General features: G+C 53.4%; 1 protein-coding gene across 1 annotated transcript in view; it reads right to left on the bottom strand.

Annotated features, from left to right (window-relative positions):
- The window catches only part of ACTN4 (actinin alpha 4), a 70,765-nt gene that overhangs the window by 25,737 nt on the left and 19,240 nt on the right, over window positions 1-25,788 (bottom strand). The window contains exons 2-3 of the mRNA XM_045891453.3: window positions 665-779; window positions 306-425 (exon numbers count right to left, since the gene is read on the bottom strand). Coding sequence (XP_045747409.1) covers window positions 306-425; window positions 665-779 — 235 coding nt within the window. The remainder of the gene's footprint in view (window positions 1-305; window positions 426-664; window positions 780-25,788) is intronic.

Here is a 25,788-nt window from a genome sequence, read left to right as displayed (position 1 = left end):
GGCAAGTGAGGGTATCCAGGGTCCAAGTCAAAGCCATTCCTCCCATGCAGAAGAGGCCTGCCCTACATGACAGGGGGCATGGATTCCCGAGTCCTGGATGGATTATTCTGCAGGTGGGGGGTGGGGAGAGTCGTGGGTTCAATGATCACATCGAGAAGACAGTCACTGTGGTCACTGCAGATACACATTGGAGCTTTACACACCCCCAAGTGCTCTCTCTGCCACCCACGCAAGTTCTGTTCGAACACAGAGCTCGGGGCTCAGAGCCTACAGGTCAGGAACCGAGCCACCCCATCCGAGCTCACCTTCCGCCCCGATGGAGACCAGCTTGACTCCTTTGCTGGCGATGAAGTCCAGAGCTTTGTTCACATTGTTGATTTTGTGCACTCTCATCTTGCCCCGCTCCGGCTTAGGTAACCGCTCTCCTGAGAGTCACACAAAGAGAAAGAGAAGCTTTAGTGACCCCACTGCTCTCCAGAACTGGCCGCCACGGTGCTCTGCCCCTCAAGCCGCCTCCAGGCCAGCGCCCAGACACGCTGCCGTCACTCAAGCCTCACGCTCCCCCTAGCAGGCACAGGACCGCTGGGGTGAGCCGTGTCCCCAGGACCTGCGACAGCCCACTTGTTCCAGGTGTGGGTTGTCCTGTGGTGGAAAGGGGCCTCACCTGAGATGACCTCCAGAAGGAGCATGAGCTTGAGCCCGTCTCGAAAGTCCTCGTCGATGTTCTCGATCTGCGTGCCGGCCTTCCGAAGGTGGGAGTTGCACCAGGCTGTGAATGTCTGGGGAACGTGACAGAGAGGCCTGGAGGGTCAGTGTGGCTGTTGAGGCTTTCTAGCAAAAGGGCTAGACACACAGTCCTGACCCTGGGACAACAGTGGCCACCACGCAGCCCTCGTATGCACTATTTCTGCTCTTTAAGCGACCCAGGCAAGTCGACCTGAAGAAACTGAGGCTTAGGATAGTTAACAGACCCACCACACTATCAGCCAGGGGTAAGTGGCAGAGGGTGGACAAGAACCCAGTCATGCAAATGTGACTGAGCACGAGGCCCTGAGTATGGAAGCGAGACACAGGGTCTCTACTCTCGGGGAGCTTATGTTCTCCTGGACAGACACATCCAGCTCCCCCGCCCGCCCCCCCACCCCCCAGCCGGGGGACAAGACCACGGGTCCCAGCCCCAGCCAGCACCAGCTTCCTTGCCCTTCAGGTAGGAGCTCGGGCAGCAGAGATGACCTGGGGCAGGAAAGCAGCTGGAAAATAAAAGCCTTCTGTAAATTCAAGGGTTCCTCACATGGGTCTCTCTCTGAGCTTTGGGTGGCCTGGCAGTGAACACCTCCCCTAAAAGGCCAGGAGCACAGCTCCTTGGAGCCCTGTGCAAGCCTCGTTTGTTTCCCTGCAGGCCAGACACCCTCTGTTCCCTGGAGAACATTCCACGTCCCACCCTTCCAAATCTTAAGGGAGCTTGAAGGGGCTGGAAGGCAAGTGGGAGGCAGGCACCCACCTCCCACCTGGGTTAGGCAGCCGTCTCTGAGGAAGTTTCTGTGAAACACAGGGCATGCAGATGCTGGGAGGGGACAGGATGCTTTCGGGCAGAGAGGGCCACAAACAAGCCCAAATCGCATACACAGAATATCTAGCACAAGGCCCCCATCACTCAGCCCGCCGCCGGCTTGGCATGTCAGCAGACATCAGCCCCCAGGACGCACGTCACATCAGTTAAAGATGGACGTGTCCAGACACCTTCTGGGGCAACTTAGCCTCCCACAGCAGGGTCTGGGAAAAATGCCACGCTTCTGTTTCTCACGGAGCCCCCATGCCCCGCCCCGCCCCCTCCCTCTGCAGGGGCCAGCGTGGATGTGGGCAGAGGGCCAGAGGCGCACAAGAGCACACTCCAGGCCCAGGCGCAGGCAGAGGCCATGTGGGGGGCGAGGGGCTGCCAGGGAGCCTCTGGCGGAGCACCATGTGTTTTGACAACTGTCAACCACTCTTGCTCACTCAGAGACTCAACACAAGGCCCCTCCCAGACAAAGAAGCCACCTAATTAATACGCTGCACCACAGTGAGGATGGGCACGAGGTTTCCTTCCAAACCCACACCCGAATGGTGGATGACTGTGGGTGGCCCAGGGCCCCCCACCCCACCTGTCGCCAACTCGAAGAGTCCCTCTGCATGGGGAACACAGACCCCATCCTGTGTGAGGCTGTCCCCTCAGCTAAGGGTGCCTGGGCCCTGCTGCTGCCTCTCCCGAGCTGGCACCTACCGATCCCCCCAAATCAGCCTGAAGTGCCACTCCTTGGGGACACCCACACTGGCTGACCCGGATGTCCCCTCCTCTGTGCAGATCTCATCACGGAACCTTTCTCTCTGGGCTCTCACGCGTGGGTATTGTCCTCTGCCTCCCCACATGCATGAGCTCCGGCCACCAAGCTCACTGAGGAACATGGGAACGGGTCTTCCCACCCCATTTCCCAGCTCCCTCTACGCAACTCTCAAGTCAGACAAACGAGGGCTAGGCTGCTGCTTCCGCCACCCGTGTGGACACACCATCCAACCTCCTGGACACCGCCTCCCCATCCGTAACATGGTGAGGAGGACGGCACCCGAGTCATGGTCAGTGTGAGGGTTCGCGATGGTGATGCCCACAGCGCACACGACAGGTGCTCAATAAACAGCAGGTCCCCCCTCATCGCTGGGCCGCCCCCAGATCTCCTCCTCTCCTGAAATCCTGCTGCCTCCTTCAGAGTGCCTTCTCCGTCCCCTGCCTACCCTGGCCACCACGCAGCCCTCGGCAGCTCTCAGCAGCATTCTCCAGTCATTCTGTGTCTTACTGGACATCGCCTGCATGTGTGCAAGCTCCAGGGGCGTAGGGGTTCCGTCTCACATCCCACGTGCCATTAGAATGCCTAAGCCGCAGCTGCCATGGTGGTGGGCAGCGGGCAGGCGTGCGACTCGACCTCCTCCAAAGCGGCGGGCAGCAGCGGGCTGGGAACGCCGGGCCTCTGCTCGTGCTTGCACCTGCCAGACGCTGGCGAGCAGCAAAGCGACCAATCACATCCCGAGGCTGAGGACCTAAGAGACCGATTCCCAGAGGCCAAGCCCCTCAGGGCTCTGGTGCTGTCAGGGCCAACATCTAGGCCCCTGGTCTGCAAGGAGGGGCCAGGAACGTGTCTAAGTGGCAGCTCTCATCACCTCGGCCTGCCTGGGTTATGCCCACGTGCTCTCAAAGGGCACAGGTCCGGGTTCGAATGCCAGCTCCTCGACCTCCTTACGTCTCAGTTTCCTTCTCTGTAAGACGGACTTAGCAGAACCTACCTCCTGTAGTTGCTGTAAGGATTAAGTGGGGGAGATGCTTTAAAGCACCTGACGCAGTGCCTGGTATAAAGTAAATGCCGGATGAATTGGCCGCCTCCCTCTCTGCAAAGGCCCTCGCCCTCACCCCAGCCCCATGGTTTGCAACGGAAATGAAACTGCAGGAGACCCTCTTCCTGTGGCGGCTGTGAACAAATCTCGCCTCATCGGGTTCCGGCTATCCGTCCTCACAAGGTCACTGCGCTATCTGCCCTCCAAACCTGCACCCCATCCTCTGCTCATCTTCTCTGGGGAGCACACAAGACCCTCTAGGGCCTGGGGCTCACACAGACCCGGGTCAAAATCTTGCTGCCGCCAGGGAGGCAACCCGCCAGCAGGAGAACCCTGGGCGAGCAATGAGCCTCAGATTCTTCAGTGATGAAACAGGGACAGTAACCTCTCCTCTTAAGTGAAGATTAAACAAAATAATTCAAGTAAATCACTTAGGACTGTGCCTGGCACAGATGAAGTAAGCACTCAGTGGTATACATATGTCAAAGAAAGCTCTATTTTCCAATAAATGGTAACTATGCATTGTGCACTTCCGTCTCCCTAACTGCAAGCAGGCAGAGTCCTGAGCAGAACACAGAGCAGGTGCTGGGGAGAATATCCACCTGCCCGCCTAGGTGCTGAGAAGGCTCCTGAATCTGCCACAGACAGAACAGAAACCCCGCTGACAGGCTGCCCACCCTCCCACTCCATGCCCTGCTTGGCTCTGTTTCCTCCTTCTGGAAGATGAGGGGCACGTACTGACACCAGGGGCTCACGGACAGGGAGAGCAGGACCTTGTGAGGCCATCCTCAGGGAACAAGGCCCCCACAGATGGCCACTTCTTCAAGCAGTGACTGGTGAGGTGGAGCTGGAATTCGAAAGGGACATTAAAAATTCAGTTTTTTCTAGCTGGTCATGAGAATAACTCTCTACTCATACACTTCTTCTCCCTGCCCAGTTTAGACGAGGACGTGTGAGGTGGGTAGTGTGGAGGGATGGTTCCAACAGAGGCCTTGTGCGCCCACCACCCCGCCCTCCGCTCTGCACAGGTCTCAGAGCTCGAGCTACAGAGCCCAACCGCCGACAGGTTCCGATGCTCCGTGATGCCCTGGGCCCATGGGGTTGGAATACGTCCGTTCCCTAGACAAGCATTTGCTGGGTGTCAACCCCGGGCCAGGTCCTGGGCCGAGTACCCAGGCGTGAGCAACCGTGGACACAGCCTGCACAGTCACGGGGCGCCTGGTCTGACCAGGGAGCGGGTCTCGTGAATCAAGCGACTCAACTACAGAAGCAACACGCGCAGGGGAAGTGGTAAGAGTTACAACCGGAGCAGACACTTCCATGGAGCTCACTATGTGCTGAGCGCTGTCTCAAGTACTAACTTCTCATATCTTCACAACTATCTCGTGGGGTAGCTGCCACCGTTGCCCCATTTTACAGAGGAGGAAACCGAGGGTCTGAGAGGTGTCGTGACTTGGCCACAGGTAGTCACGCGCCTGGAAAGTTACAGAGCTGGACTTAAAGCCAGGTGCTCGGAGCTCCAGAGGCCCCACTCTGAGGTGTCAGGTATGTGCCCTCCTCCCCGCTGCCCCCCCGGAAAGGGAGCTAAAGAGTGTTCAACATGCTAGCTCCTGATCTAGTGGCAGGGGCAGACACAGGGAAGTTTCCCTAAGGAGGTGATTCTCAGACTCTGATACGACTGAGAAAGAGTGAAGACAAAAATAAGGGATATTTTCCAGATAGCAGGAACAGCATGTGCCAAGGCCCTCAGGCAGGTCGGAGGGAAAGGAACGGAGTGAGACAGGGCAAGCTGTACCAGGAGGCCGGCGGGGCCTACCTCACGGGGCCTGGGGAAGATCACTGGCGGCTGCCGTGTGAGGGCAGAGCTGAAGGAGGCGAGGGTCGATGCATGAGGACCAGGAAAAAGAGAAAGTAAAGAGCCTCTGAGAGAGACCTGCGGGAGGAAGGCGGAGGAGCCACGTTGGAGATACCGACTACTGTGACTGAGAAAGGCAAGCTCAAGGTTTCTATTTCGCTGGGGAGTGTGGGGCGGGCGGGCGGGCGGGGGGGGGGGGGGGGCGCTGTCCAGAGATCCCGGCAGGCACTCTGTGGGAGGAGGAAAAGGCAAAAGGCATCGAGCTCAGCTGGGCTTTACCATTAAGGTCATTTTCAGGGTAAGCACGGACTCAGCAGTGTCTGTGACCCCGGGCATTCAGTGTATTCGCCTGGCCAACAAACCCCACCTTGGAACCCCTACTGGGTACCGGGCATGGGAAGAAGCAAAGCTGACAGATAATTTACATTCTGGTGAAGGCGGGGGGCGGGGGTGGGGCATGTCAAAGGTAATTATGCAAGAACTGCTAATTACTAGTTCTCACTATTAATACGTAGTAACTCTTTAAAACCTCCAACCTCATGATCATGTAAATTATCATCTCCAGTTTACAGATAAGGAAACTGAGGCAGGGAGAGGTGAACTGACCTGCCCGAGGTCACAGAGCTTGTCAACACAAGCCCAGGGTGGCCGCTCGTCCACAACGTCTGAGTGGGATGCTCGGTACTGGCCTGGCAAAGCAGAGCCAGCAGAATGGGGTCAAGAAGGGGCCCAGCCTCAGCCCGGCCCCCGAGCTGGAGGGGAGCTCACAGGGTGAGGCAGGCAGGCAGAGCTGTACCTCCAAAAGCTCTCCTGCTTCCTAAAGGGTGGCCTGGACCCAGTGCAAGGAGGGCGAAACAACACCAGGGGTGGCCCTGTTGCTCCCAGCCTGTCCTTGCCCTTCTGAGAAGGGGGCCTGCACCCAGCCCTTGACCTATCTAGGGAGGAAGGAAGGATGTGGACTTGTCTGTCTTTGAGAACCCACGTGAAAAAAACCACAGACAAGAGGCTTTAGAACTTGCCTCTGCACACTGGCAGCCTGTTCAAGATTCTCCTCTGGTTGTTAAAATAGCACAGGGTGTGAGTGGGGGAGAGGAAGGGGTGGAAGGAGAGAGAAAGACAGACTTGTTGGTTCCTCTGGGATCCAGTCACCACTCCCAGTGCTGTTGGTGCAGCGGGGAAGGCAGGCAAGCTTTGGAGGGGCCCCTGGGCTGTTTCTGCTTTGTCACTCTGTGTGTGGGGGGAGGGAGGGGAGGGCTAACATCGCTGGCCATAAAGTCCTTCCTGTGTCACAAGGACCCCTCCCAGTGGCCAGGATGTGGGGCGGCTGGGTGAATGAATGATGGATATTGTTCGGGAGGTGACCTAAGCAGCCAGGAATGTGGCAGCAGGGGGCTTTAATGAGCCATTCATTGATGACTCCCTCCCCCAACCCAAAGAGGTAAACCCTCTCTACTCTGGGCAGTCACTGAATAAGAACCAAACATTTGAAGACACAGGGCAACCAAGTGGTGTTCCAGTGGGCAGAGTGATGGTGAGTGGTGAGTGCAAGAAAGGGTCCTGGTGGGATGCGGCCGCCCCAGCTGGAAAAACTTTCCTACCCTCTTTTTCTCAAAGACTTCCTGTTACAAAACATGGCCGTGGTACTGAAGGGGGTGGTGTGGAGGGAAATGTCTGTTGGAAGCTGGAATTCCACTAAACCCAGAATAAAGGGAAGTCTCTCGAAAAGTCAGTCTGGGCCGAGAAACAGGCTCAGCCAAGTCCCTTGGCTGGGGTGAGCATACTGGCTTTGATTATGGGCCCTGGCAAGCAGGGGCTCCTGGACCAGGGTCGAAGGCTGCACTACTCCTACTCACACGGCAGATGCTCACATGTGGATTCCATTGACTCCACGCTCACAGAATTTTAGGACCAACTCTTTGCTGCCTCATGCTGCATCCCCCGCCTTCCGCCGCTATGCTGCCCACCCCCTTAGCAGGACATCACAGGCCAAGAGCCTGACCTACGAGGCTGCATCTTTTCCCCGGCCCAGGACTGACTGGAACTGGTCACGGTAAACTCCCCCAGGGCACACGGAGGCAAGACAGGGCTCCCTATGGTGCTGGGAGTTTTCAAACCTCGTCTCTGCAATACCGTGTTGGGTTTGCCGCTCCGCTGGGGCACCAGCTGCCTTGAGGGGGAGGGCGCCGTCCCACCTCCTGAACTCCCACCTTGCCTGCTGTGGCCTCTGATGCTGCCCATGGTTCCTGCTTCCACGGGTCCTCAGGAAGGGTGTCTGGGGCTTGGACACAAGGGAGGGACAGCTATTTATCCCAAGGATAGGCATCCACCCTTATCACCCATATGCCTGGCCACTGCCACGCTTCAGACGAGGCCTGGCCCCAGTGGGGCATCTTTTCAGGTCCTGAAAGCAGAAACTGCTCCCCTGACCCCCGGGCTAGATCACCAACTATAAAGGCCCTTTCAGGGCCCGATGGCTCAGCCTACTGGAATCTGGGTTGCCAATGGCCCAGGCAAAAAGGCGATCGCCCTGGCAACAGCTGCATGGACCATCCAGGGAGTCTGTGAGGCTCTGGAACAGTTCTGAGATGGTACACCTGAGTACTGTTTTGAAGACCCACTGCCTTTACCAGAGCCGAAGGGGAGAGAAATCAGGGAGCAGGCCGAGAACAGAAGATGAACAGGCTGCCAGGTAGATGGATGCAGCCCCACCAGAAACTGAGGCTGGTAGTTTTGCAGCACGGCGGACACAATGAGCTGCCCGCCCCCCCCCTCAGAACCCAACTCCACAGCTAGTCAAGAGCAGAGCGGGCCTGTTGCGTATGCCTGTCCCATGACGACATAACCTAATTTGAAAGCAATTACAGGGAAATATGGAATGCTTCTTATGTCCTGGCTTGACGTTGCCTTATTCGGAGTTTTCTCAGCCTACATGAAAAAGCTCTGACTTCCCAGTCGGAGGAGAGGTATAAATACTGCAGAGTGGAGTTGTGAGCATTCCAGAGGTCCTGCGTGTCCATCCAGAAACCAGCTCTCCCCCACGCGCCAACTCCCCCCACCGAGCCACCCTTTCCGCCTCGGCCAATCACCCTGGGAAGCACCAGGAAGCAACAGACTGATTCTGCAGTGTCGTCCCCACCTCGCGAGAAGCATTGGTCTAGACGACATCCCAGAAGATCTTCCCTGACCTTGACGTCTGCACCCTGCAATCACTTTACTCTGTTATGTCGTATTTGCTGTACTTGTTACTCTCAAGAAATGACATCCTCTGTCCGTAACCAGTCTCCCTCCCGAGTGTACCATAATCTCCACGAGAGCTGAGTCCGGTCTGCTGCAGGACCCCACGGCCTTGCGCAGCCGCTGCTCAGTAAACCCTAGAACGAGCAGAATGGTCTGGGGGCTTCTCAAGTCCAATCACTGATGACGTCACAGTTTCTAATCCCATTTTATACTGGTGAGAGTCCTGAGATAGGGATAAAACTGCTTGCTTTCAACAGTTCACAAAAAGGCATCCCGGAGCTGTAGACATTCCAAAAGCCAGCCAGGGAAGACCCTGCTCTTGGCTTGCTACTCTGATGGAAGAGGACGGGAGAACCTCGGGAGCCTCATGCCAGCTCAGGCATCAGGGCCGTGGGGCTCGCCGAGACCCTGGCGCAAGGGGGGGGGCTGGGCAGTGGGGGGCAGCGGGCGGGCTAGGAGGCACGCTGAGGAGAGGACAAAGTGACACAGTGGGGAACGGGGGCTCTCGAATCTCACACGTGGCTTGAAATCCTCACCTCGCCACTTGCTGAGTGTGTGGCCTTAGAAAACAAATGTCACCTCTCTCAGCTTCCGCTTCCCTCTCTGTAAAATGAGGATAACAGGCTTGATGTGAGCATTCGACAGGGCGATGCACACACAGCCCGCAGAGAGTGAGTGATCAGGAGACTTCTATTCATTACTGTATCCTTCCTGTTCCCAAAGGTACCACCCGCGGCATCAGAGCTGCAGCTGGTGAAGCCAGAACCCCCCCAGGATTTGCCACGTTGTGGCTGTACTCTGGTGGCTGACACAACGCCATCTTGCCCGAACGTCCCTTCCCTTAGTCTGACCACCAGATGAGTAAAGGAACAGAAGGGCCAGACCTGGTTCTTCACACTGCCAGAGACCCTTTTTTTTTTTTTAATTTTTTTTTTAAGATTTTTTATTTATTTATTTGAGAGAGAGAGAATGAGAGAGAACACATGAGAGGGGGGAGGGTCAGAGGGAGAAGCAGACTCCCCGCCGAGCAGGGAGCCCGATGCGGGACTCGATCCAGGGACTCCAGGATCATGACCTGAGCCGAAGGCAGTCGCCCAACCAACTGAGCCACCCAGGTGCCCTGCCAGAGACCCTTTAAGTCCAGAGGTTCTCGACCCTGGCTGTACACTAGAATTACCCTCGAGCTCTTCTGGTTCTCTCTCTCTCTCCCCTTCATTTTTTAAGGTAATGAATACTGTTTTAAGCCACTAAGCTTTTTTTTTTTTTTTTTTTTTAAAGATTTTATTTATGGGACGCCTGCGTGGCTCAGTCGGTTAAGTGTCTGCCTCCGGCTCGGGTCGTGATCTCAGGGTCCTGGGATCGAGTCCCGCATCCAGCTCCCTGCTCAGCGGGGAGTCTGCTGCTTCTCCCTCTGCCTCTCCCTTCCCCCGCTCATGCTCTCTCTCTCCCAAATAAAATCTTAAAAAAAAAAAAAAAAAAAAGATTTATTTGACAGAGAGAGAGAGAGCACAAGCAGGGGGAGCTGTGCTCCCACTGAGCAAGGAGCCTGACGCAGGGCTCAATCCCAGAACCCCGGGATCATGACCTGAGCCAAAGGCAGACACTTAACCGACTGAGCCACACAGGCGCCCCGAGCCACTAAACTCTGAGGCAATTTGTTACCCAGCAGTAGAGGACTAATGCAACACAGAGGCAGAGTTGCTGGATCATAGGTGTGCCATGCATTCTTTTTAATCAGGTGTACAGTTTGGAGAACCAATTTTTTTTTTTTTTAGTTAATCCACATGCCATAGAACTCACCCTTTTAAAGTATAAAAATCAGTGAGTTTTAGTTTATTCATAAGGATGTATGGTTATCACCACTACCTAATCCCAGAACATTTTCATCACTGCGAGCACTCCCCAACCCCCCCCCCCACCCTGCCCCCGGCTCCTGGCAACTGCTACTCTACTGTCTCCATGCATTTTGCCTTTTACGGACATTTCATATAAATGGAATCATACAGTATTCAGCCTGTTCTTAAGGTTCATCCAGTTGCAGCAGGTGCACTTTGTTACTTTTTGTCTGAGCACTATTCTAGTGTATGAATGTATCGTGTTTTGTTTATCCATTCATCCGGGGCACCTGGGTGGCTCAGTTGGTTAAGTGACTGCCTTCGGCTCAGGTCATGATCCTGGAGTCCCGGGATCGAGTCCCGCATCGGGCTCCCTGCTCGGCGGGGAGTCTGCTTCTCCCTCTGACCCTCCCCCCTCTCATGCTCTATCTCATTCTCTCTCACACAAATAAATAAAATCTTTAAAAAAAAAAGTTATCCATTCATCCACAAGCTGATGGACATTTGGGTCATTCCCACCTATGCTATGGTGAATAAGGCTGCTATGAACATTCACGTGTAAGTTTTGGCGTGGATGTGTGTTTCCATTTCCTCTAGGTATATACCTAGGAGTGTAACTGCTGGGCCATACGGCAACTCTCTGTTCAATCGTTTGAGGAACTACCAGACTGTTTTCCAAAGAGGCTTCACCATTTTACGTTCCCGTAAGTAACGTAGGAGGGTTCCAATTTCTCCACGTCCTTGCCAACACTTATTATTGGACTTTTTGATTATAGTCATTCTGGTGGTTGTGAGGTGGTATCTCATTGTGGTTTTGATCTGCATCTCCCTAATGACTAATGATATTAGGCATCTTTTCATGTACTTACTGACTCTGTATTAACCTTTTTGGAAAATGTTTCTAGTCCTTGGCCCATTTCTTAATTGGTTGTCTTTTTTTTTTTTAATTTTATTTATTTATTTGAGAGAGAGAATGAGAGACAGAGAGCAGGAGAGGGAGGAGGGTCAGAGGGAGAAGCAGACTCCCTGCCGAGCAGGGAGCCCGATGTGGGACTCGATCCCGGGACTCCAGGATCATGACCTGAGCCGAAGGCAGTCACTTAACCAACTGAGCCAGCCAGGCGCCCGGTTATTTGTCTTTTCATTGTTGTGTTGTAGGAGTTCTTTATATATTCTGGACACTAGACCCTTATCAGATATATGATTTGCAAATATTCTCTCCCATTCTGAGGGTTGTCTTTTTACTTTCACTTTCTGAGTGTCCTTTGAAGCAAAGCAAAAAAAGTTTTTAATTTTCACAAAGTCTAAGATAATTATTTTTCTTTGGTTGCGTGTGTTTTTGGTATCCTATCTAATAAACCATTGCCTAATCCAAGGTCACGAAGACTTACACCTATGCTCTCTTCTTTCTAGGTCTTTGATCCAGTTAGAGTTATTTTGGATATGGTGTGAGGTAGAGGCCAACTCCATTATTTGCATATGGATATCCAATTGTCTCAAGCACTATTTATTGAAAAGACGACTCTTAACCTATTGAGTATGTCTTTCGCCCTTGCCGGATATCAATTGACAATAAATATATGGGACCTGGGAGCTTCATAAAAATGCCTGAACTTCACCCCAGGTAAAATGAATCAGATTCCCTGGAGATGGGTCCTGAATAATGAAACTCAGGAAGCTTACCAAGTGAGTCTAACATGTTGCCAGGTTGAGAACCACCACTCTAATTTAACTCCTTCATTCTTATAAGTGAGGAATCTGAGGCCCAGGGAGAACTAGGGAGCCCCTGGATTTGTCAGACTGAACTGGAATCTGGGGCTAAAAGAAACCCCCCAGAGAAGCAAGAGGGGAGGCAGCCCAGGGTAGGAAGGTCACCCAGTCTGAGCTTGTCTCTGTTCTTAAACTTTTGGCCCTTTTCCGGAGCTATCTCACACACGGAAAACCAACCAACCAACCAACCAACCCAAAGCTACTCAGATTACACCAAAGAAATGGGTCCTCCCCAAGGGGGAAGAGGCTGCCCTCCCCACATGGTACACAGGGAGATAAGAGTCTGAAGTAAAGGCAGGTGGGGCCCAAGGGTTGAGGCAGAAGGCAGCACTCAGCTCTCAAAAGAAAGCTTTTTAGCAGGAAGAAGAGATGGGTGAGGCCTACCTGAAATGGCTACCTTGAAAAGAGAAAACTTCCACTCCCAAAAGGCAGTTTTTAAATTAGGGCAGCAGCAGAGACTGGGGACATGCCCTCCACCTCCTCTGGACCAATCTGGCATTTTGCTGTGAAACGATCAGGCACAGGGGCCCTTCACCTGGACAACAGGGAGTCTGAGCTACAAAAATCCCATTTACTTTCAATGGCTTACAGCTGAGCTCAGGTTTCAGGGTAGGGAGGGAGATTAAAGATCATCTGGTTTAAACTCTGATCCTTTAAAAAGATAGCCAAGTGAGCCAATTCTGGCCCTGAGACTGTGTGGCTTGGAATCCAAACAGGTGCCTAAGAAAACCAGTCTGTAGATTTAACGTTTTAGCATGGACAAATCCGCCCGTGGACTTGCTTTCTAGATAACAGGCATTTGGTATTTGGGGAGACAGATGCAGAGGGGGCACTGAGCAGACTCCGGTGTCGTTCAGGCTACTGCTGCTCGGAGCCAGCAAGCCCACCCCGGAAACACCCCAGCAGAACTGAGAAGGGAAAAGGCAGGGGTATCTGGAGGCAGGGCAAACACCACCATTTCTCCCTCTGTTCACCATCTAGCAGGGACAGCCTGCTTCCTGCTGGAACTGACATGATCCACAAACTGGGCCGTGGTGGCAGGAGGGTACTTTATGCTGGGCCTACAAGTGATTTCTAAAGGTGCATGTTTTGCCTTTGACAACTGAAACTCCTCCTCGGTGATCCTTCTCCTTTTTCTTGTTTTGGGACATTCTGATTTAATGGTCCACTGATCAGGCCAGAAGCCTTCTCCTACTCCAGTGAAAGCAGGGAGGGGTGTCTGGGGGTGGGTGACATGGCTAGGGCAGAACTGAGTTGGCCTGGAAATCCATGCTCTTGACACAGTGGGGGAAACTGGAGCCCAGGCAGCACTCACATACACTTGTTTCATATGTACTCTGTCCCACTGGCTTCGCACTCACAGGGCCTGGGAGTAAGACGATCCCTTCGAGAAGCAGGTGAGTTTGGAGGCCAAGAGAATATAGGGCATTTATCTGCATGATCAACTCCTCTCATCTCTGAGTGGACCAGCACTGGCAGGGGGCCCACGGAGGTGCTGGGTACTTGTCAGCCTGCCTACCCTCTGCCGAGGCTCAGGGCAACTCCTCTTGGGGGCTGGCACCGAGTAGGGGCTCAGTGAATACTGGATGAGGGAGTGAATGAATCCATCGTCACTCTGGGAGGTGCCTCAGACCAGAAATTCCTGGCTTAGAGTTTGGAGTTTGCCAAGAGGTAATTGGTGGTGTTCAGAGTTACCCACTCTTGCCCTCAGCCTCATGTAAGCAGGCCCCTGGCTCTACTTCCTGGCACTATGATGGTGGACGTGGGGGGCACAAATTCTGTGGGTAAAGAAATCATTCTCGATTTGGGGGTCTTTTTTCCTTTACCATATTCACTCCATCTTAGACCCCTTGAACACACAAATTGGACAATATCAACAGTGTCTTGAAAGGATTTTTTTTAAAAAAGAAAAACCAAAATAAGGTTCTATAGCCAAAGGGTAATTACAGGATTGGGAGGAACCAGTCAAGAGAGACTGAAACCTCTGACTCATAATGGCTCCATTAAAAATGGTGAAACCGTTTGCCCTGGCAGAGTGACAGGGCTAGACTCTCACTCTGGCTTGCCCCACCTACAGGCCTTCCTGGGGCTGGTACCGAGGCCTGGCCAAACCACAGAGCAATCATAAGGGGCAACTGTCTCCAGGAGCAGTGTGATGTCAGAGGAGGAGGAGGAGGAGGCCCCCCATCGCTCTCAGGGGCAGATCCAACTCCTGGCCCTGTCACAACAGAGGAGTGGCTTTGTACGTGTGTGTGTGTCGGGAAGAGAGCGGTTAATGGAGTGCCATTGTGAAGGTGTGGGGTCAGTCTTCCAGGGAGGACTCGGCGTCCCAGCTCTGTCTGCACCATCAGCACTGCTATGGAGCTGAGCTTTCAAAGAAGGTAGCAAGAGGTGTTTTTAAGATTGGGTGGGGTAGGAGACATCCCCTAATCTAACTGTACAAATGACTCACATTTATTGAACACTTACTGCTTACCAGAATCTTATTCTGAGTGCCCTACATTTTACAGATAAGGCTCCCAAAGCTGAAGCAATCTGCCCGTGGTCACACAGCTGGGGGGTGTCAGAACTGGGATCCACATGTCTCCCGACCAACCCCAAGTCTGACCAAGACTGCTTTCTGGTTCTGGTTCCCGCTCTGTCGGGCCCCACGTGAGATACCTCACGTAGTTTCTCTCATTTGATCCACTCTAAGGAAGACACGGAACCAAGTGAAGCCCCGGAGGTCCTGGGCCGATTCCATCCGCCGTAAGCACCACAGGCCTCGCGATGGGCTGCAGGGTGAGTCACGGGAGAGGGAGGACAAGTCAGGTGACCCAACGAGAATCGGAGCTATGCTGAGGTGGCCTGGTTACCTTGACATTCCTGTGATTCTGCCAAGGTAAAAAGTAACCTGAGGAGTTTGCCTTATATGGGCACAATGACAGATTTCGACACAACGTGTTAACTGACCCTGCATCAAATCTGTTCCCGGATTGCAGAGGAGAGGCCTGATAAAGCTCCGAAAGTATAGGAAATAACAATTTATGACAGGCTATCACACTGGTGACTCAGAAAACAAAGGTGCAGCCCAACTGCCATTGTGTGCCTTTTAGAGACGTGGGGGGAGGCTGGTGGCTCCTAGGCCCAGTGGCTCTATCCCTCTCCTCCTCCCATGTGGCAGGGGAGGCCAGGCTTAGACCCCTCCCTCTGTTCACAGGAACTGGTTCAGGGCAGGGCCTGGTTCAAGGCAGGGCCTGGAGGAAATCAATTTCAGGCTCGAGCAGAACAGCCAGTCCTCTACGGGTTCAGAGAGCCCCAACCACCTGCTTTCTCCCAGAGGAGTCCAAGAAGGAGAGACAGGAGCCGCGCTGGGAGGCACAGCCTTTCAGGTCCGCGGGGTACAACATGGTGAGGTCTCTGTGCCTTGACACTGCGTGAGAACCAAAGGAGGTGACAGGGCCTCCCAGGATTCCAGAGTCATCCCAGCCTGGGCCCAAAATGCTGGCATCAGACACCCCCCTCCCGCGCAGCCCCCAGCCCCCCCGGAAGGAGACACTGCTCTGAGCCCCTCCCAAACTTCAATCATCCATTCTAATTTTCAAATGTATTGGGTGTCTACCATACGCCACCTACTATTCTGAGCACTGGGATTAAACAGACAAACATCCCTGCCCTCATGAAGCTTCTGTTCCAGCAGAGGAGATGAGAAGTAGAAAAGAAGACAGGAGACAATGTGGTACAACAGGGCAATGTGGCAAGAGTCAACTGGCGGAGGGGGCAGCTGAGGCGGGGATCAAGTGCAGCCAGTCCAGGAAGACCTCTCTGTGGAGGTGGCAAAAGAGCCTGAACAGATAAAGAGCCACCGACTTCCGAGCAGGGGCAAGGCTGGAGTAGAGGAGAGGAAGGCTAGTCCACAGGGCGCCTTACAGGCCATGGTTTGGGGCTTATTCTAAGACCAACAGGAAGTCTCCGGGGGGTTTCACGGGAGTAGCAGCATGACCAGATTTATGGTGCAGGAAGGCCTCCCCGGCGGCTGTGTGGATGGCTGGGTTACAGCAGTGAAGATGCAGAGGACCCTGAAGGCAGAGCCTCGCTCTCTAACACAACCAGGAAGCCAGGGCCACGAGGGGACCATGACCCTGCTCGGCACGCAGCCGCCAACGTGTGCACTTAGGACCCACCCTCGACCACCTTCTTCAGAAACACACAGGCCCGAGAGTGAACCACAATGGACTCCACCAAAGGGACACCCCAAGGCCAACAAGAGTGGAGAATGGGAAGTCATCCAAGGAGTGATTTCCAAACAGCATCCCCAAAAGAGCCCTGCCTTGAGGGAAGGTGCCCCCTGCTCAAATTTACCCTCAGCAGAGCTCTTTTTGCCTGTTTTATAAAACGGCAGATACGCAAGAGACTCAACTTGAAACAGCTGTGCTGCTGAGAAATACCGCCGCGTTAAATCTCAAGTCCTCCGTGCGAAATCCGTTCCAAAGGGCCGTGGCCCTTCCACGGTGGCCCCCGTGTCCCACCGGATGGAGGGGAAGACGGGGCTCTGGAAGGGGCAAGGGGAGTTTCTGGTGCCACTGGCGTGAACCCCGCCCCGCCCCGCCCCTGCTAAAGCCTTTGATCCTCTCAGCTCCGTGGGTGGCGGGCAGTGGCAGGAAGGCAGACACCACATGTGCGGCCGTTCCAGTCTGAGGCGGGGGAGGCCTGCTCCCTTCTGTACGGTGGAGCAACAAACAAAGGGAAGATAAGAAGGCCTGCATCCCGACGTCGTCGTCCCCGTCCCCGCCCCCCCCCATGTCTGGCCCGGTGCCCACTGAGAGAATTCGACGGGGAGCACGCGAGAAAGGCAGCAGAGGGGCCAAAGTAGGCAGCCGCTCTGCCTGGTAGGAGCGAACCCTTGCCGTGAGTTCCACCCTCCACAGCATCCTCTCCTCCCGGACGAGAAAACAGAAAAGGAAGAACTACAGGCAGAGAGAATGCAAAGTGCTCAGTTTATGTCACTAAGCATCTACTAAGGTGAAAGTGGCCTTCAGGTAGCTTTCCCACCTCCGGGCGGGGGGGGTGGGGGGGAGTGCGCGGAGATTCACAAGCAAGGGTCTGGGGAGACCTGCAGAAGCTGCCAGTTCTACCCTGGAGGAGGGCAGGGTCCGGCCGGAGAGGGACACGGCGGGGCGGGCAGTGTGATCCGAGGACAGCAGAGGTCAGGTGACACCCGATCTAGGCTGTGAAAGAGGAGCATGATTCTGGTAGGTGATGACCTGGGAAGAAGGTTACTCCACATAGTGGGAACATCGAGAGCGAAAAAACACCAATGTGCAGATGTCTGGGGACCCCTAGGAGGCAGCAGGAGATGGGGTCCGAAGGTAGAGGGAGGCTGAAGAACTTCGAAGGTGTTCTTCGGGCCGTGAGGGGCAGGTTTCTCCGTGACCTGATTAGATGTAAGTCTCAGATACCGCTCACGGGGCAACAAGATGAAGCAGGGGCCTGGGGTGAAGCCGGATGGGAGGCCGCCGGCCGAGACCTGGGCACAGGTGGCACCCCAGGGACGATGAGGGGGGCCGATGTCAGAGCGCTTCCCAGGTGCCGGGCATGGTGCAAAGGGCACACGAGCGTGAACTCACTGAGTCTCACCACAGTCCCGGGACGCAGGTGCTACCCTCACAGAGTGGTTAGGCCATTTCCCCCAAGTCACACAGTGAACGGGGCACTGCAGCTGCACCGTCTGACGAGAAGCTGCGCCTGGAAGCACCCCGTGTGCGGCCCTGAGCTAGGAAAGCAGCAGGAGCAAAGGGAAGGAGGAAGGTGAGGGTTCGGAGAGACGTGTGAGAGAAAGAGATCAGTACAACTGGGCTACCGCTATGGCAGGATGACCCACGGGCAGGGCAATGTCCAAGCCGGGCAGCAAGGACCCAACGTGGTTTGGGATATGCCGAAAGTGACGTATGTGCCGCACAACCCGCCGGCATGCAGAAACTGAGTCTACAGCCTGGCAAAAGGGTCACCTGTGGGCGCCTGGGTGGCTCAGTTGGTTAAGCGACTGCCTTCGGCTCAGGTCATGATCCTGGAGTCCCTGGATCGAGTCCCGCATCGGGCTCCCTGCTCGGCGGGGAGCCTGCTTCTGCCTCTGACCCTCCCCCTCTCATGTGCTCTCTGTCTCTCTCATTCTCTCTGTCTCAAATAAATAAATAAAATCTTTAAAAAAAAAAAAAAAGGGTCACCTGTTCCCTCGGTCACTCATTCAAACATCTCCCGAGCTTCTCCCGTGGCCGGGCGTGGTGCCAGTGCCGGGTGTTTGGGGAGAGGTAAGGCCAGGTTCCTCCACGGAAGACCTCCGAGTCTAACAAGGGACAGTGACAGGTGAGCAAATGATCACGTGGGAGAGCGACAAGTGTGGCGGGACTTGAGACACGGGAGTCCTGCACAGAGAGGTGAGACTAGAGGCCGGGGAGCAGGGTGGATAAAATCCTCCAGGGGAAAGGATGCTGTGAAATGCCCGCATTTAAGAGGCGGGTAGAGGGAACGGAGCCAGATACAGGGCGTGAGAGGGAAGAGCCAGAGAAGCAGAGAGAAGGGGAAGACAGGGTCTTCTTAAGACAGGGCCAGAAGCATCAAGTGTAACAGGGTGTGGTTATATAGAAAACATACATCCACATCAGATAAACATACAGGCGCATTTATGGGTGATGTCTGGGGTTGCCTTTAAAATACTCTAAAGGCGGGTGGGGTGTTGGGAGACGCTGAAAACAAGTTTGGCAAAGGGATAATTGCTCCTACTGGGTGATGGGTACACTCGGATTCTGTCTCTGTTTGCAAATGTTCCTGTGTGTGTGTGTTCTGAAAGAATCGTGCACCGGACAGACGCTCAGAAAGGAGGCACCAGCACCCGAGTTCCCCGGCCCTTAACACACGGTGCCTGGTGCACGGGAGGTGCCAGGTCCGTCCTGCTCAGTCACGCAGTGCTGCATGTGCCCCTCGGGGGTGGAAAAGAGCCAGTCTCTAGAGATGGCTGAGAGAGCAGACTCAGGGCTCTGGGGGCGCCCAGAAGTATATAGGAAGTGAGAACACAGAATCAGTGAGCAAAGGCTTACACATTTTTTAAATCACCAAGGCAATATCTATTCTGGTTCTTTCTCCCAGGATGGAACCTGGCTCGTGGGCCATCCGGCACCACTCTGTTCTGCTACGAGAGGGACACACAGAGCCCACTGCTGCAGCTCCGGTTTCCCACTAGGTTCCCTGGGCTCCCCTCCTGGGCCCAGTGAAGGCCGCTGGGGCAGATGGGCCCTTTTCAGAGGCACATCCGAGAACACCTCACTATCGTCAAACGAACAATCTCTTTCTCACTCTTTTCCTCTCCTGCAGAACAAAGTTGCATTTAGAAGGAGAAACAGTCTCAGGTTTTGTGTCCCGAACAGAGAGAAGGTCCCAGGGGCACAGACTCGGAAAAGAGTGGCCGATCCCCCAGCATTGCTCTCGTGGACAGTGAAGGAGGTGTGGAGGGATGAGGCAGACAAAGCCCGAGGCCAGGCCTGACAGCAGACACAGGGCAGCCTGTCGTTCCGGGGGCCCGTGGCCTGGAGAGTGACGAGGAGCTATCGAATTCTGCTCAACCACACTGTGTAGCCTATCTTTCTCTAGATTTTCCGTGGTTCGGGCTTCTCTGCCAATGCCCCATAAATAACAATGGCCACCAAAGATGGCCTGGACAGAGCTTCCTCTCCTGGTCCTGCACCTCTCCAGGCTCGCCTTGGGACGTGGAGACAAGTGGGCTGCCCCAGACCACAGTACAATAGTGAGCTGGGTTTCAGGAAGGTGGCCAGACTGCTAAACCACGGGGCTATGTTTGGATGTTTTCAACTATCCCTAGAAATAAAACACTTCACTGTCTCTTACCATATGAGTTAACTTGACTTATAGGTAGCAATTTCTGTATAAAAGGAAAAAAATTCTTAAAAAGGGAAAAAAAAAAAAAAAAGGACAGGTCTCCCTGCATTTAGCCACCTGGATCATTTTGAGGGCAGGGGCCTTCCTCTTGTCATAGTCACCGTTGTGTCCCTGCTGCCTAGACCCGTGCCTGGCACACATCGTGCGGACATCTAGCTTGCTAAATATTTGCACAGAAGAGGATTCTGTTCTAACAATGATTTCCCTCCTCTCCCCACTTGAAAAAGCATCCTGTTTGTGCCTCATCACTACAAGCATTGATGCACAGCTCTGTGAGTGCTCAGTCTCTGTCCCTCACACCAAAGCAGAGACAGTGTCCCTTGGGAGACACTCAAACGAGGGATGGATGGGGAGGTGGCAGGTCCATTCTACCTGCCTGATTGGCTAGTTCTCCCTTCATTCAATAAATGCTTATTTCCTGAGCACCCGTGTCTGCTAGACACTGTCCCACATGCTAAGGACAAAGCTGTGGGCAGAAGAGATTCAGTCTCTGTCCTCTGGCCTTCACCCTGCTGTGGCGAGCAGAGAGAGCAAAGGGTAGTTCCAGTTAAAAGGAGAAGTAGAGGTGACAGACACACCCCTAAGAGAGGCACTGAACGTCCGGCCGCAGGAGTCAGGCATGCCTTCCCTACGAGCAGGAGTATAAACTAAAGGATGAGTAGGGGCCGGGGTGGCCAGGGATTTGGAGGGGGAAAGGGGGATCCACAGGTAGGGACTCGTGTGGAGCAGAGAGGCAGCTGGTGTGCCCAGAGCACAGTGACAGGACAGGAAGGGGAGGGGAGATCCTGCAGGGCCCAGGGGACTTCCAGATTTGACCCCCAGGGCAAGGGATACCAATCAAGATTTCGAGCAGGACATTCTCTGGCTCCCAAGCGGAGGACGGATGGGAGAGGGCCCTGGGGTTGTTGCACCAACTTCAGCGCGGGCACCTGGCTGTGCTCCTGCAAAGGGACAATGAGGCCGCTTCAGGAGCGCCAGGCGGACCCCAAGGCTTCCTGACATGAAAAGCTACAGCTCGGGCCTTTCCGGGCCCGTCCGTAGTAAAGAGCAGAAGGGCTGCCTGTTTACCCTTCCACATCCGGCCGCAGATGCCCTGCCCAGGGGGAAGGCTTCCCAGAGGGAAGGACCCATGTGGCGTCCTGCCGGACACAGAATACCTCATTTAGCTTCCTCGGAGGCCCTGGGGGGCCCAGCGGCCTCCCGCAGCAAAGTCTGCAGCCCCCTCGCAGGGCACTGCTGTACAAAGTGCTCGTTCTCCCCTGGCTTGGCTTTCTCACCCAGCAATATTGAGTCTGTCTCTGAACCACAGGGGCTCCATCCGCTGCCCTGGGTCTGAGATAATCAGGATGAGTAATAGATTGCTGCCTCTTTCGAGGAATCTCACTTCCAAGACCCCTCTAATGCTTACTGCTGACCTATCTAGCCGCTGAACTTGCTAGAACTCAAGGTCAATCTTCAAAGAGCAGCCAGCTCCGAATTTAGACCTAAGATGGCGCTCTTGCCTGCGGTTTCCTAGTTGAAGAATAGTCCCTGACCCCACCCCCGCAACGACTTGTTCTTACTGGGACTTCATACCCACAGAATGAGACCTCAGAAGACTCCATCCCAGCCCACCCCCTGGTAGACGGAATAGTAATTAAAACAGCCATGTACTGATCTCTACAACATGCCAGACAAGCCCCACACCATCACCTCACTGGACCCTAACAGCCCAGAGGTAGATACATTATTGGCCCCATTTTGTAGACAAGGAAGCCGCCGCTTCCTTCCCCAGGTGCCCTGGGCAGTAAGTATAGGGCGAGGATCAGCACTGGAGCCTCCCTGGCTTCATGGCCTATGTTCGTTCATGCCTACAGTCTCCTAAGCAAGAGAGAACCTGAGAACACACCGGGTCCAGCTTCCGCCTCCACTGGCCCCACTGTGTACCTCGGGAGCCCCCGTGTCCAGACCCTGCTCTCGTTCTGCTACAAGGCCTCTTGGCTGGGTGATGAAGAGTCGGGCCCATCCAGCTGACCTTTCATCAGGAAACCCCATGGGAGCAGCTGAAACCTCTGCTCGGCACCTCATCAGCCAAAGTGCATACGACTGCAAGATGGACTTGCGCCCTGGATGGCAGGAGGCCTCACCATTAGCCACTGTCAGGCATAAGGAACATGGCCTAAGATGCTCACAAAAATCCTTTCTCTTGAGACATATTCCTAGGCTTATTAAAAAGCAACAAAGTTGAGAAGGCAACACCCAAGCCAGGTTGGCTATAGTCTCACCATATGCTTTTCAGTCCAGGATTAATTCTTTGGCTGGTTTTAGACCTTCAATTTCAAAAATATCTAGTTTGTGCTTGTCTGCAAAGGAATGTAGCTGGGCACCTCCCACCAGCAATACAGAAAACAACTCCTCCTGCCATCACCTGGTTTGGCCAGAGAGCTAAGTCAACTCTCCAACACCACGCCACTGTTTTCAACAGGGTCCCCCAGATGTGCTGCTCAGTCGAATGCTTGTCTCCAATCTCAGACGCTGAGGTGAAGGGGACGTGCCCACACACCGGCAGAACTCTAGGCTCCTGAAGCAGGGGCGTCACCAACTCTGTCTTCTCGCCATACCCTATTCCCCAGGACTCAAATCGTAGGGGCTCTGATGCCATCACATGCCTGAAGTCCGTGAAGGATCACCATGAGCCCTTAATCTTACTACCAGGCATATGAAGTCACAGAGAAGAGCACCAATCGCTCAGCCCTGACATGGGAGAAATAAGCAGAAAGAGAAGAGTACAGTTTAGGGGCACCTGGGTGGCTCAAGCGGTTAAGTGTCTGCCTTCGGCTCAGGTCATGATCCCAGGGTCCTGGGATCCAGCCCTGCATGGGGCTCTCTGCTCAGCGGGGAGCCTGCTTCTCCCTCTCCCTCTGCCCTCCCCATCCCTGCTTGTGCGCTGTGTCAAATAAATAAATGAAATCTTAAAAAAAAAAAAGAGTACGGTTTGATTCTTGGTTCTGTTTACTGGCTGAGTATGCTTGGGCAAGTCATATAACCTCTCTGAATCTCAGTTTCCTCATCTGTAAGGTTGAAACAAAAACACAAGGCTGAAACCCTATGTTTATTGCAGCATTATCTATAATTGCCAAGATATGGAAACAACCCAAGTATTTATTGACAGATGAAGGAACAAAGAAGATACGGTATATTTACACACAGAGACACAGACAGTGGAATATTACTCAGCCATAAAAAAGAATAAGATCTTGTCATTTGTGATAACATGGATGGACCAAGAAGGGCTAACGCTAAGTGAACTAACTCAGACTGAGAAAGACAAATACCTATTTATATACATGGAATCTAAAAAACAAAACAAATGAATAAACAGTAGAAACTGACCCACAAATAGGGAACTAATGGTTGCCAAGAGGGGAGGGGCAGGAGGATAAGCAAAATGGGCGAAGGGGAGTGGGAGATACAGGCTTCCAGTTAGGGAATGAATGAGTCACAGGAATAAAAGGTACAGCACAGGGAACATGTCAATGGTACCGTAATAGTGTTGTATGGGGACAGACGGTAGCTACACTTGCGGGGAGCACAGCATAATATATAGACTTATCACTACTGCATATACCTGAAACTAATGCAATATAATGCATCAACTATACGACAATTAAAAAACACAAACAAGGGGCGCGTGGGTGGCTCAGCTGGCTGAGCACCTGACTCTGGGTTTCGGCTCAGGTCATGATCTCAGGGTGGTGAGATCAAGCCCCTGGAGTCCGGCATCATCGGGCTCCACGCTCAGCAGGGAGTCTGCTTGTCCCTCTCTCCGCCCTCTGCCCCTCTGCCCCTCTCCCCCCCCACTTGTGTGTGCGTGTGTGCACTTTCTCTCTCTCAAATAACTAAAATCTTAATGAAACAAAGCAAAACACAAAGGGGTGTCTGGCTGGCTCAGTGGGAAAAACATGTGACTCTTGATCTCGAAGTTGTGAGTTCGAGCCCCATGTTAGGTGTAGAGATTACTTAAAAATAAAATCTTAAAAAAAAAACCCAAAAACCACACAAACAATAAACACACAAGGCTGATGTGACAATAAACTAAGGAACAGATGGAAAAGTGCCATATGCCTTATGAGCCATCATGGGATCTGTCCCAGCACCAAAAAAGGACATGCTTCCATGATGTTGCACTTGACTGGGAGCCCTACGAGGGCAGGGCTGGTTTTGTCGGTTTTTTTCACAGTCGTGTACTCAGAGACCCCAACATTGACTGGCACGAAATATGTATTTATGGAATCAAGGCTTTCTGACTGCATTGAGAATCAAAGCCAGGGTCCTGACGGGAGGCATGTCCTGGCTGCTGTCACCTTGCTGACCTCAACTCACACTCCTCTCCCCACGGGGCCCCAGCCACCACGGTCTCATTCTCTCTCTCTTCCCACACCCCTCGGGTCCTCCCGCCTGGGCTGCTGAACCCCATCTGGTGCCTGCTTACCCTCCAGGTCTCCCTTCCCTGTCACCATCCCCTAGCGGTGCTTCCTCAAATGACAGCAAATTCCCCTCTGCACCCTCTTAAAGGGCTCTGGTCTTTCTTCACAAACGTGATCACATCTTGGAACACTCTAAACATTTGGGATTTTTGCTGTTGTTGCTGTTGAAGGCCCATCTCCCCCGGCTAGGCTGTAAGCTCTGTGCGGACAGGAAGGAACATTTCATTTTACCCAGTACCCTGTTTATGGCACATCCTGGATAAATGCTCATTAAACAGAGGATAGGTGAAACCACCCCATCTCCTCCATCAACCATGCTGAGTTCCATAATTTAAAACAGGTGAGAAGGCTTCACCTTCTCTTCTTCATCCATGCATTGCTCTACCTCTCCCTTCTCCATAATTCTTTTCCTTCCTCCTCCATTGATCGCAAATCCACCAAAAGGGACACAGATAGGAAACAAACACCCCTGTATGGTCCATATGGCTGCAGCCGAGCCCACTTATGAGAACTCCTACTGCTTTGGTCTCTATCCTGATGAACCTTGGCCTGACGATCTGCGGGGAGCTGGAAACGTTCTCATCCTCTTCACTGCGGGACAGTGCGTGCACCCTGCTGGAAGGATGCGACAGGCCTGCCAGGGTGATGAAGTCCCCTCCACCCAGCTGTTTTTCTGGGTGGAAAGCGCTTTCCCTTGCAGAGAGAGTTTCCCTGCATGGAGAGGCAGTGAGCAATGCAAAGCATTACAACCATTTTTCCTCCAGCTATTTCGAGGCACACAAATAACATCTAAGGACTCAAGGCCAGCTTGAGAAAACAATTGAGCCAGGAAATACTCAAGCCAGTGTGGAGGCTAAAAAAGTTAAAGTGGAGGGCGATGGCTTTATGGAGAGTTTCCTGGCTTTTCCAAGACAGGTCCAAATGCAAAGTTTAATAAGGATCTTTTTCTTTGGGACCATTCATACAATTAACAGGGGCCTCAATCAGAGCTTAGAAAAAAAAAAATTATACAAATTTTTCAGGGAAAAGTGTCAAAAAATTTTTCAAGTCAACAAATCTGTTGCACACCGAGTTCATCCCATTTTTCTGCAATCTATCAACCCTCATCAGTAATGAGTGCGCTGTGACTTTTCTGCCTACAAAGATCTCAGAATTGGTCTCTCTCACAAAACCTGGATGGCCGTTATCTTCCAGAAGTCAAATTTAAGTGATCGTTCCTAAATGAGTATTTCTGTACATGTGCCACTTGGGTGCAAATTTTGAATTGGCAGTTAATTTTGAATGTTGGCATTGTTCACCAGGTTATTGTGTGTGAAGAGCTGCCTTTGTATGTGTT

The sequence above is a fragment of the Mirounga angustirostris genome, unplaced genomic scaffold (genome assembly GCF_029215605.1).
Source record: "Mirounga angustirostris isolate CCGP_5_RB_7025 unplaced genomic scaffold, mMirAng1.0.hap1 SCAF_16, whole genome shotgun sequence".
Classification (NCBI taxonomy): domain Eukaryota; kingdom Metazoa; phylum Chordata; class Mammalia; order Carnivora; family Phocidae; genus Mirounga; species Mirounga angustirostris.
Note: the sequence above shows the minus strand (reverse complement) of the source record. Positions and strands in the feature narration are given on the sequence as shown.